We start from the raw sequence: 12,398 nt of genomic DNA, 5'->3' as shown, positions 1-12,398 counted from the left end.
CTAGGGGCTTGTGTGGTTAAAAATAATTCATTTATTGTTAGCGCGCAACAGTACACATATCTCTAAGGTATGGCCCTCTCTAGGTGCTATTCTCCTTGCTGTGCCAAACACCCTTGTATTAGACCTTCCTCCAATCTTCATTCAGATGATCTGGAAGCTTTGCGACTCTTCCAGATCTTGTTCTCTTCCCAATCATTTGGAGGAGTGTCAGTCTCAGTTACATTGGACTGTCTTTGTTTGGAGTTGAAATTGTTGTATGAGGTATTGCAACTCATAGAAGTTTACAGCATGGAAACAGGCCCTTCGACCCAACTTGATCATGCCATTCATTTTTATCTAAAACCCCTAAGCTAATCCTAATTGCCTGCATTTGGCCCATATCTCTTTATATCCATCGTATCCATGTAACTATCTAAATGCTTTTTAAAAGACAAAATTGTACCTGCCTCTACTATTACTTCTGGCAGTTTGTTCCAGACACTCATCACCCTCTGTGAGAAAGAATTGCCCCTCTGGACACTTGGATCTCTCTGCTCACCCTATACCGACGCCCTCTAGTTTTAGACTCCCCTACCTTTGGGAAAAGATATTGACTATCTACCTTGTCCACGCCCCTCATTATTTTATAGACCTCTATATCATCACCCATCAGCCTCCTATGCTCCAGGGAAAAAAAGTCCCAGTCTATTCAGCCTCTTCTTGTAACTCAATCCATCAAGTCCCAGTAGCATCCTAGTAAATCTCTTCTGCACTCTTTCTAGTTTAATAACATCCTTTCTATAATAGGTGACCAGAATTGCACACAGTATTCCAATTGTGGCCTTACCAACGTCTTGTACATCAACAAGACATCCCAACTCCTGTATTCAATGCTCTGAACAGTGAAACCGTGCATGCCGAATACCTTCTTCACCACTCTGTCCATCTGTGACTCCACTTTCAAGGAGCTATGAACCTGTACCCCTAGATCTTTGTTCTGTAAGTCTCCCCAACACCCTGTCATTAACTGATTTGAACCAGGGCAGGATTTATTTACCAAAATGCATCACCTCGAATTTGTCTAAATTAAATTCCATCTGCCATTTGTCACTCCACTGGCCCAAATGATCAAGCTCCCGCTGCAATTGGAGATAACTTTCTTCACTGTTCACTATGCCACCAATCTTGATGTCATCTGCAAACTTACTAATCATGCCTCCTACATCTTCATTCAAATCATAAATGACAAATAACAGTGGGCCCAGCACTGATCCTTGAGGCACATTGCTGGGCACAGGCCTCCAGTTTGAAAAACAACTCTCTACAACCACTCTCTGGCTTCTATTAAGAAGCCAATTTTGTATCCATTTAGATACCTCACCCTGGATCCCGTGAGATTTAACTTTATGCAACAACCTACCATGTGGTACCTTGTCAAAGGCCTTGCTAAAGTCCATGTAGGCATCATCAACTGTACTGCCTTCATCTACCTTCTTGGTTACCCCTTTAAAAAACTCATTTGTGAGGCATGATTTTCTACTCACAAAGCTATGTTGACTGTCCCTAATCAGTCCTTGTGTCGCTAAATACCTGTAGATCCTGTCTCTCAAAATACCTTCCAACAATTTACCCACCACAGATGTGAGGCTCACTGGCCTGTAGTTCCCAGGCTTTTCCTGCAGCTCTTTTTAAACAAAGGCATATTTGCCACACTCCAATCTTCAGGTACCTCACCCGTGACTATAGATTCAAACATCTCAGCTAGGGGACATGCAGTTTCCTCCCTAGCCTTCCACAATGTCCTGGGATACACTTCATCAGGTTCTAGGGATTTATCTACCTTGACATGCCTTAAGACTTCCAGCAGCTCCTTCTCTGTAATATGTACACTTCTCAAGACATCACTATTTATTTCCCCAAGTTCCCTAACATCCATGCTTTTCTCACAGTAAATACTGATGAGAAATATTCATTTAGGATCTCAGCCAACTCTTGTGGATCCACACATAGATGACCTGTTGATCCTTAAGAGGCCCTACCTACTTTCTCCCTTGTTATTCTTTTGGCCTTTATGTACTTGTAGAAGCTCTTTCAATTAGTCTTTGCCTTATCTGCCAAAACAATCTCGTGTTCCCTTTTTGCCCTCCTGATTTCTCTCTTCACTCTACTCCTGCACTCCCTATATTCTTCAAGGTATTCACTTGATCCCAGCTGCCTATGCATGTCATGTGTCTCTTTCTCCTTGACCAGTGTTCCTTACTTTGGCCAGCCTTGCCCTTCACTAACAGGACTGTGTTTAACTGAACCCTGGTTAACACTTTTGAAAGCATGCCACTTACCAGACGTCTCTTTGCCTTCCCACAGATTCCCCCAGTTAACCTTTGAAAGTACTTGTCTGATACCATTAAAATTGGTCTTGCCACAATTTAGTATTTTAACTTTTGGGCCAGACCTATCATTCTCCATAGCTATTCTTGGTTCACTTGTTCTGCTCTTTGGTGTTGATTTTCTCTTTATCTGTCACTGCCACATGACACCCCCATGACCCCTGCATCACCATCCCTTCCCACCTAATGAAACCCACACTCCTCCAGCCCTGCACTTCTCCCCCAGCCGCACACTTCTCCCCAACCTCCTCATGACCTCTGCCCCGCAGCATTAACCAACCCGTCTCAAGCACTATACCCCTCCACATGACTCGCCCATTCCTGCACCACCACTGCAGCCCACTATACCCCCCCCAGCAGAAGCCCTGCTCTCGCAACACACCTCCTACACCTCACGCACTTTACCACCCTGCACAACTCCTGCACCACACAACTATACCTCCCATTGCCACCGGTAATCCCCACACCACACTCCCACCCAACTACTATAGCCACCACCCCCTGCTCCCACTGTAATTCCCACCCACTATACCTCCCAACCCCCCATCTGCTACCCTACCACCCAGGCTACCCACTCACTACAGTGCTCCAACTATTCCCCCCATACCCCCTCCCACTAAACCCTCCACAACTCCTATACTCCCCACCCACTAGTCCCCTCCGTACCCTGCCAACTTCTACCCCCAACCCATCATTCCTGCTCGTTACACCCCATCCCCTACTTCTCCCACCCACAACTCCTAACTACTGCAACTACTTCCCACCCAACACACCCCCATCCACTACTCTGCTACAGACATTCCCACATGACCCCTCCCTGCAGCAATGCCCTGCCTGTGCCATATCCCCCTCCCCAGCTCCCCTGCTGTCCCAGCCCTGCCCATCACTGCCCTCCACCTCCCAGTCACCACTACCACCCCAATGCCAGCCCACCGTCCCTCCCCTCTAAGCCTGCCCTCGATCCCTCCATCTGCCACACCCCCCTACACATGTCCCCTCCCCATTGGATTAATAGCATTTACAAAAAATTTAGGAGACTCTACATAGAAACAGAACACATTTCATAAATATATGCTATTGTTATAAATAAATGCAAGATAAATATTGTAACATGCTTTGGAATAGAATACCTCAGCTACGTTTACCACCTTTGTGGAGTTCCTTCAGAAATGACTCTGGTTTAAAATAAGCAGATTAACATTTTCCCAAAACATGTTCTTTAATCAATTATTGAAACAGATAATCTATAATAAATGCAATATCCAATTTTAATACTCAAGTATATTAGGTAGCTTTGAGGATCAAAGCTGTATAGCATCAAACAAAAACAACCTAACATGATTCATGGATAATTCCAGTGGTAAAGCAACTTCATGCTGTAATATCCAGGGATGAGAGTGGTCAAAGACTCAGGACTTTCAAAAAGCCAATATGTTTTAAATCAATACAATAATATTCCATAATGTATAAAAGGTGTATTTATTTCTGTTCAGCGAACAGTGGTTTTACACGTACATGTTTTAAATCAGTATTATACTACTTTGATTTGAAAAGGTTTTCCCAACTGAGCTGCTCAGTGGTCTGTGATGTGTCCATATTCTTTGGAATTTCAGGAAATAGCGATTGCATTTTTTCTCTCAATTCTCTCAGCTGCAAACAAAAAGGAAAGAAAAATATTCAAAATGAAATTTACAGTAACACAATTCTTAAATACAGTTGCATACAAATGTCACTTTTGTCTGCTTAACTAAATTATTTTGCAGTCAGGGTCTATGAAAATAGGAATGGAGAAGAAATCTTCATTTGATGACAATTTGTGGCAAAATCAGATACAAAATAAACCTCTTATTTGCTGCAAATATAAACTGCAATGCGGGTGCAACATCTTGCAACAGTCGGGAAACGAGAGTCTCGCTGGCAAGATTATGTTCCCTGATTTTCCCCTCATTAGAGATATAATGAGGCTCCCACAGATCATTTAAAGGGATTTTAATAAATTCGATAATTAATAGGCCACCTGCCACATGATCTCCCCTCACGGAACATGCAAATGACAATGCTTTCAGAAGAACGGGACTCAAGTTGAGGAAATCCTGCTGGGGGCACCAACGTAAATATAGCCCCTTGGCTGGTGGAAGAAGGACATGCCCAGGCAGTGCCCTGGCATAAGTTGGTGGTGGGGGATGTAGGGGTGGGGGAGTGTTGACTTGTCAGTGAAGTGGGTGGGGGGGAATTATCTGAGTGAGAATGCCTGCGATACTGCCATAGTGATGGAGGGAAAGAGAGCCCCCAATATTTGGGAATGGGCTGGAGGAAAGGACGCTCTCAAATACCTTAGCGGAGGAGGAGGGAGGTCCTCTGTACCTACAGTTAGGGGGAGGGGATGGGAAAGAGTTTACCTTCAGTGTTGATTGAGGAGCCCTTTCGAGATGGCACCCCAATCCCTGTGGAACCAGCCTTGCGTGCTCTATCAGGCCTACCCTGCCAGACTGATGGTGTAAACCACACCCCCAGATTTTTTTTGTCAAATTGGCTTGAACATCTGGTTTGAAAATATGGCTGTACATCTGGAGAATGTTAGGACCAGCTAAGAAACTCCAAAGTATATTATGAAGTTAGACTAGAACCCAACTATTTTTGATATTGGCAGCAATGTGAGCATAAGGATTTCACTTCAGGTGCGATTCTACTGAGCCACTAGGAAGCCTCATTTAACAACACAGTTTAACTACAACAACAAGACTTAGCTAACTTTTACCAATGGAAATATTTAAACACAACAAGATAGAATTCTTAGCTGCTAGCTTATCTCTATTAGCTCCAATTTAAGCAATATTCCTCAGATGTAAACTGCTCTTCAAAATCAGTTAGCAAACATGCTGGTATGCAGGCGCGCATCCTCAAACGACCAAAACATCCCTGGAGAAAGATAACTATTTTCTAGCAGGTCACAAGCTGCTTTCTACAGAGTGAGCGAGCCAGAGAATAATGCTTCTGCACTTCCTGCCCTTTTGTAAGCCTACCTCTTCCCATTGACAAGTGAGTTGTGCTAATCAACTTAATTAAACCTTACCCTGAAACCCCAGAGGACAACTCAAAACAAAAACAGAACTGCATTAACTCAGACTCAAACAAACACTCCAGTAACAAGAGTTATTCTTTTGCATTCTTGGTAGTTTATGTCTTCTGTGTGGGGCAGATAAAGCTGCACCGTTTGAAGAGTTCAATCTTAATATCTTGCTCACAAGAAACATGATACAAATACATTTTTTAAAGGCACAGTACTGTCACAAAAGATGCACACCGGTTTTCAGTCAGAGTCTGAGGCACTGACGAATTATGGGAACATTGATCAAAGTTTTAAAAAACGAATTTTCATTCCTTTGAAATTAAATGATGAGACTTCAATTCCTGCAGTCACACAGACTTTAAAAAGGCATTCAAAAAATTGTCTGATTCAATTCAACATCAATATAACTAAGCACTGTGATCCACCATCACTGTTTTGCAATCTGAAATTAATTAAATGGAACAGAGTCAGATCTCTCAGTTGAGGAAGCTGGCAACTTCATCAGCAAGGGCTGCTAGATGTGATTGATGATATTTTAATACAAATACAAGGTAACCTGTTTCACTATTTAGTGGCACATATCACAGCCCTTTACATTTATCTTATGCATTTTGCTAAAATTCAACAGTGAAGAGCATTATAGTTAAGCCTGGTCCTATTGCAATTCTTATGTGACATCCTGAAATATGCCCTTTCCAAACAAAGTCACTTGAGTAGCACTGAGATGCAAGTAATTCTGGTGGAGCTTTTATTCTTTTTCTTACCCCAAAGATCATGAGGTTACTGGTAGTGGTCCATCTGAAATAAGTTAAATCATCTTAAGAACTCTAGTAACTTGAGCCCAGAAAAAAAGGTCATTGAATATATTGTTAAAAGAAGGATTTTTTTAATGTAAACAAATAATGAGGTTTAACAAAATAGTAAACAACAGAAATCAGGAGCATTAGGGAACAGATCTGGACTTGCAGAACTTTCTTGTAGACTGAAACCCCAATTAAAGCCCACACATGCTTAGAAGAGAGAAAGGCTTATAAGAACACTCAGTAACATAAACACTTAACTTAGATAGGTTGCAGAGCTGGGCCGAGAGGTGGCGGATGGAATTTAATGCGGAGAAGTGTGAGGTAATTCACTTTGGTAGGAGCAACAGATGTGTCGAGTATAGGGCTAACGGGAGGACTTTGAATAGTGTGGATGAACAGAGGGATCTAGGTGTGTGTGTACATAGATCCCTGAAAGTTGGGAATCAAGTAGATAAGGTTGTCAAGAAGGCGTACGGTGTCTTGGCGTTTATTGGTAGGGGGATTGAATTTAGGAGTCGCAGTGTAATGTTGCAACTGTACACTACTCTGGTGCGGCCGCACTTGGAGTACTGTGTGCAGTTCTGGTCCCCGCATTACAAGAAGGATGTGGAGGCGTTGGAGAGGGTGCAGAGGAGGTTTACTAGGATGTTGCCTGGTATGGTGGGGAGGTCCTATGAGGAGAGACTGAGGGATCTAGGGTTGTTTTCGTTGGAAAGAAGGCGGCTAAGAGGGGATCTTATTGAAACATATAAGATGATTAGAGGTTTAGATAGGGTGGATAGTGATAGCCTTTTTCCTCGGATGGAGAAAGCTAGCACGAGGGGGCATGGCTTTAAATTAAGGGGGGGTAGCTACAGGACGGATTGCAGGGGTAGGTTCTTTACCCAGCGGGTGGTGAGGGATTGGAATGCCCTGCCTGCTGCAGTTGTAAATGCGTCTAGTTTGGGGGCGTTTAAGAGATCTCTGGATAGGTTTATGGACGAAAAGGGATTGGTATAGGCTAGTGGGTCATTGTTTTTGTAACTGGTCGGCGCAACATCGTGGGCCGAAGGGCCTGTTCTGCGCTGTAATGTTCTATGTTCTATGTTACAGCCTGGTACTTTGCAGAAACCTTACCGAGTCCTACATAGGTGGGAGAGCAGCAAGCACCTATCCCCAAGGAGACTGACATCCTTGGAATGGAATAGACGGCTTTCCTTTATTGAAAACATTCCCAACTCAATAAACATTTTAGAATTGCTTTGTTCAAACAGAGTCACATAGTTCAGTATGAAAAAGAGTGTTTCTTGTAATAAAGAGTGTTTACATAATGTCATTTAATTTTTTAAAAAACTGAATACATCCAGAGTATTACTTATACAATAGTATTCCAGAACAACATTTAAAAAAAAAATTAAAATAAGCTCCAACAGTTGTTCAGAACACAGATGATCAGTATTGGATCACAGGAACATAGAACATAGAACATTACAGCGCAGAACAGGCCCTTCGGCCCACGATGTTGCGCCGACCAGTTACAAAACAATGACCCACAAACCTAAACCAATCCCTTTTCGTCCATAAACCTATCCACGGATCTCTTAAACGCCCCCAAACTAGGCGCATTTACAACTGCAGCAGGCAGGGCATTCCAATCCCTCACCACCCTCTGGGTAAAGAACCTACCCCTGACATCCGTCCTATAACTACCGCCCCTTAATTTAAAGCCATGCCCCCTCGTGCTAGATTTCTCCATCAGAGGAAAAAGGCTATCACACTATCCACCCTATCTAAACCTCTAATCATCTTATATGTTTCAATAAGATCCCCTCTTAGCCGCCTTCTTTCTAGCGAAAACAACCCCAAATCCCTCAGCCTCTCCTCATAGGACCTCCCCTCCATACCAGGCAACATCCTGGTAAACCTCCTCTGCACCCTCTCCAAAGCCTCCACATCCTTCCTGTAATGTGGGGACCAGAACTGCACACAGTACTCCAAGTGCGGCCGCACCAGAGTTGTGTACAGTTGCAACATAACGCTGCGACTCCTAAATTCAATCCCCCTACCAATAAACGCCAAGACACCGTATGCCTTCTTAACAACCTTATCTACTTGATTCCCAACTTTCAGGGATCTATGTACACATACACCTAGATCCCTCTGCTCATCCACACTATTCAAAGTCCTCCCGTTAGCCCTATACTCGACACATCTGTTATTCCTACCAAAGTGAATTACCTCACACTTCTCCGCATTAAACTCCATCCGCCACCTCTCGGCCCAGCTCTGCAACCTGTCTAAGTCTTCCTGCAAACTATGACACCCTTCCTCACTATCTACCACACCTCCGACTTTGGTGTCATCAGCAAATTTACTAATCCACCCAACTATACCCTCATCCAGATCATTAATAAAAATTACAAACAGCAGTGGCCCCAAAACAGATCCCTGAGGCACACCACTCGTAACCGAACTCCATGATGAATATTTACCATCAACCACCACCCTCTGTCTCCTATCCGCTAGCCAATTCCTGATCCAATTCCCTAGATCACCCCCAATCCCATACATCTGCATTTTCTGCAGAAGCCTACCATGGTGAACCTTATCAAACGCCTTACTAAAATCCATATACACCACGTCCACTGCCTTACCCCCATCCACCAGAACTGGAACAGGTGTAGAACATTCAGCCTTTTTAGCCTGTTCTGCCATGCAATAAGATCATGATGGGTCTATGACCTAACTCCATGTACCTACTTTTGCCTCACATCTCTTAATGCCTAACATAAATCTACAATTCGGGTTTAAAAATATCACTGATCTCACATGAATTACGGCTTGTGGAAGAGTATTCCAAATTTCTACCACACCCTTTGTGTGCAGAAATGTTTCCTAATTTCATCCCTAATCCTGGACTCCCCAAGCAGTAGATTTTCTATTTAGTCCATCAGTTCCTCTTAATATCTTGATAATTTTGATTAAATGACCTAGCAGCCTAATAAACCTCAGGGAATACAACCTGTCTTTATGAAATCTCTCCTAATAATTTAACCCTTGGGGTCCAAATAGTTTTCAAAAAAATATATGCTGCAATCCCTGTTTTAAGGCCAATATATTGTTCCATAGGTGTGGTACCTAGACAACAGAAATCCAGGTGTGGGCTGAACAGGACTGTGTATAGGTGAAGAATGACCTCTAGCTTCTCGTATTCTAGTCTTTTGGATATAAAGGCCAGCATTTCATTCACTCATTTGATTATTTTCTATTCCAGTTAGTAACATTGAGGCTCCAAGGTTTCACTGTTTTAAACTTATAATTTAGAAAGCATCCTCTTCAGATACAAAACAGATAACCTCACGCTTGTCTCCAGTTAAATTAATTCACCAATTTTGTCTATTCACTTAAAATTCAAAACCTTTGCAATTTTATGTTTCCCCTGCACAGGCTACAAAGCTGCCTAGTTCAGTCATCAGCAGATTTCACGTCATGGCTCTCCATCATCTAAGTTCTTAATAAATAGTTGAAATAGCACCACAGACTTTTGAAAGCCACCATTCATCATATTCAATAAATTAGAACATCAGTCCCCAAAAGAGGTGGCATGATGGCACAGTGGTTAGCACTGCTGCCTTACAGCACCAGGGACACAGCTTCGATTCTGGCCACGGTCACTGTCACTGTGGAGTTTGCACGTTCTTCCCGTGTCTGCAAGGGTTTCCTCCAGGTGCCCCGGTTTCCTCCCACATTCCAAAGATGTGTCGGTTAGGTTGACTTGTCATTGACATTGTAATGCTAAAGTTGACCCTAGTGCCAGAGGCATTATGGTCAGTACAGACTAAGAGTTGAATGACCTCCTTCTGTACTGTAGGGATTCTTCTGCTGTTCTGCCAATTTTTTATCCAGGTCAATAATTAACCTTCAATTTTAGCTAAAAGTCCCTTATATTTATCAAATGCTTTCTGGAAGTCCATATAGATAACATAAATATGCATTTCTTTGTTCACTTCTTTAATCATTTCTTTAATAACAAAAAGAACAATGATCAGATATGATTATCCCTTTACGAGTACATGCTGGCTCTCTCTCTGATCAATAAAAACTCATCCTATCCTTAAATATGATCTCTGTTTCCTGACAATAGATGTTAGCCTAATCAGTCTATAATTCCCTGTTTTCCCCCTATCAACAGTCTTAAATGATGAATGGCTTTCTGATTCCACCATTATCGAAGCTGTACTACTGATGTGTATGTTGAGCAGCTGAATCCAATTGCAGATTTCCTCCCCAAACCCCATATGGAGAGCAAATCCATCATATAGGTGTGTAATATTTTGTCAAAGGCCTTCTCCTGGTCCAGGCCAATGAGGCAGGCATCCACACCCCTTACCCACAATAGACAACCATAATCTTGAGTAACACAAGGCTATCTTCCTGATGGGTACAAAGCATATCTGGTCACCAACTCTGAGCAGGCCTCACCAGATTGGCGATGACTTTGGACAAAATTTTATAGTCTAAATTCAACAGTGAAATGGTTCACCAATATCTAATTTCTTCCTTTCCCCCTTCCACCTGTAGATGAAGCTATTGATGCTTCATGGATTCCAACAGTCTCCCAGTTACTAGCATATTCTCCTAAAATTCCAGCAGGTTGGGGCTGATCCAGTCCCTCAGAGCTGAATACAACTCAGCTGGTAAGCTATCGCTTCTTGGAGTTTTATTCTTGAGGATCTTGGGGGCTTTAGTCAACTCACCCAGAGTTAGTGATTTGCCTGATAAAGAAAGGAAGGATAAACTATGAAGCTGGGCTAGCGCTAAATATAAAAAAGGATAGTAAGAGTTTTTATAAATATATAAAAAGGAGGCTGGCTAGGGTGAATGTTGGACCCTTAGAGGATGGGAGGGGGGGATTTAGTGGTGGGGGATGAGGAAACGGCTGAGGCCTTGAATAACTTTTTTGCTTCGGTCTTCACGGAGGAGGACGCAAATAGTTTGCCAGGTATTAACGATGGAAAGATGGTAGGAGTGGAGGGCCTGAATGAGATCATTGTTACTAGAGAGGCAGTGTTCGACAGACGAGAGGGACTGATGGTGGACAAGTCCCCAGGACCGGATGGAATGCATCCGAGGGTTCTGAAAGAAATGGCGGAGGTGATAGTGGATGCCTTGGTGATTATTTTCCAAACCTCGCTGGATTCCGGGGAAGTGCCGGAAGATTGGAAAACGGCTAATGTTACGCCGCTGTTTAAAAAGGGTAGCAGGCAAAAGGCAGGGAATTATAGGCCGGTTAGTTTAACGTCTGTTGTAGGAAAAATGCTTGAATCCGTAATTAAAGGAGAAAATAGCGAGGCATCTTGAGAAGAATTGTTTGATAGAGCAGACGCAGCACGGTTTCGTTAAGGGGAAGTCGTGTCTGACGAATTTATTAGAATTCTATGAGGATATGTCTTGTGCGGTGGATAGAGGGGAACCGGTGGATGTGGTGTTTCTCCATTTTCAGAAGGAGTTTGATAAGGTGCTGCACAACAGGTTGTCACAGAAGGTCAGGAGGCATGGAGTTGGGGGTAGGGTGTTAGCATGGATAGGGGATTGGCTGTCAAATAGGAGGCAGAGAGTGGGCGTCAATGGGTGCTATTCGGATTGGCGGTTGATGACTAGTGGAGTGCCCCAGGGATCGGTGCTGGGGCCTCAGCTATTTACCATTTATATAGATGATCTGGAGGAGGGAACTGAGTGTAAGGTGTCGAAATTTGCTGATGACACAAAGATTGGTGGAACGGCAAATTGTGCAGAGGGTGTGGGAAGTCTGCAGAGGGATCTAGATAGGCTGAGCAAGTGGGCGAGGACCCGGCAGACGGAATACAATGTTGGCAAGTGTGAGGTTATCCACTTTGGTAGGAAGAATGGTAGGAAGGACTACTACTTACATGGCGAAAAGCTGCAGCATGCTACGGTGCAGAGGGACCTGGGGGTCCTTGTGCATGAGTCACAAAAACCCAGCCTGCAGGTGGTCAGGAAGGCAAATGGGATGCTGGCCTTCATAGCGAGGGGGATTGAATATAAAAGTAGGGAGGTCTTGCTGCAACTGTACAGGGCTGGAGTACTGTGTGCAGTTTTGGTCGCTGCACTTGCGCAAGGATATTTTGGCCTTGGAGGGAGAGCAGAGGAGGTTCACTA

General features: G+C 43.5%; 1 protein-coding gene across 1 annotated transcript in view; it reads right to left on the bottom strand.

The window, feature by feature from the left end:
* Positions 1-3,826: 3,826 nt before the first annotated feature.
* The window catches only part of tmem242 (transmembrane protein 242), a 38,235-nt gene continuing 29,663 nt past the window's right edge, over positions 3,827-12,398 (bottom strand). The window contains exon 4 of the mRNA XM_080200328.1: positions 3,827-4,016. Within this exon, the coding sequence (XP_080056454.1) occupies positions 3,903-4,016 (114 nt within the window). The 3' untranslated portion in view covers positions 3,827-3,902. The remainder of the gene's footprint in view (positions 4,017-12,398) is intronic.

This window comes from Carcharhinus amblyrhynchos, chromosome 12 (assembly GCF_965287045.1).
Source record: "Carcharhinus amblyrhynchos chromosome 12, sCarAmb.v2.hapA, whole genome shotgun sequence".
Lineage (NCBI taxonomy): Eukaryota > Metazoa > Chordata > Chondrichthyes > Carcharhiniformes > Carcharhinidae > Carcharhinus > Carcharhinus amblyrhynchos.
Note: the sequence above shows the minus strand (reverse complement) of the source record. Positions and strands in the feature narration are given on the sequence as shown.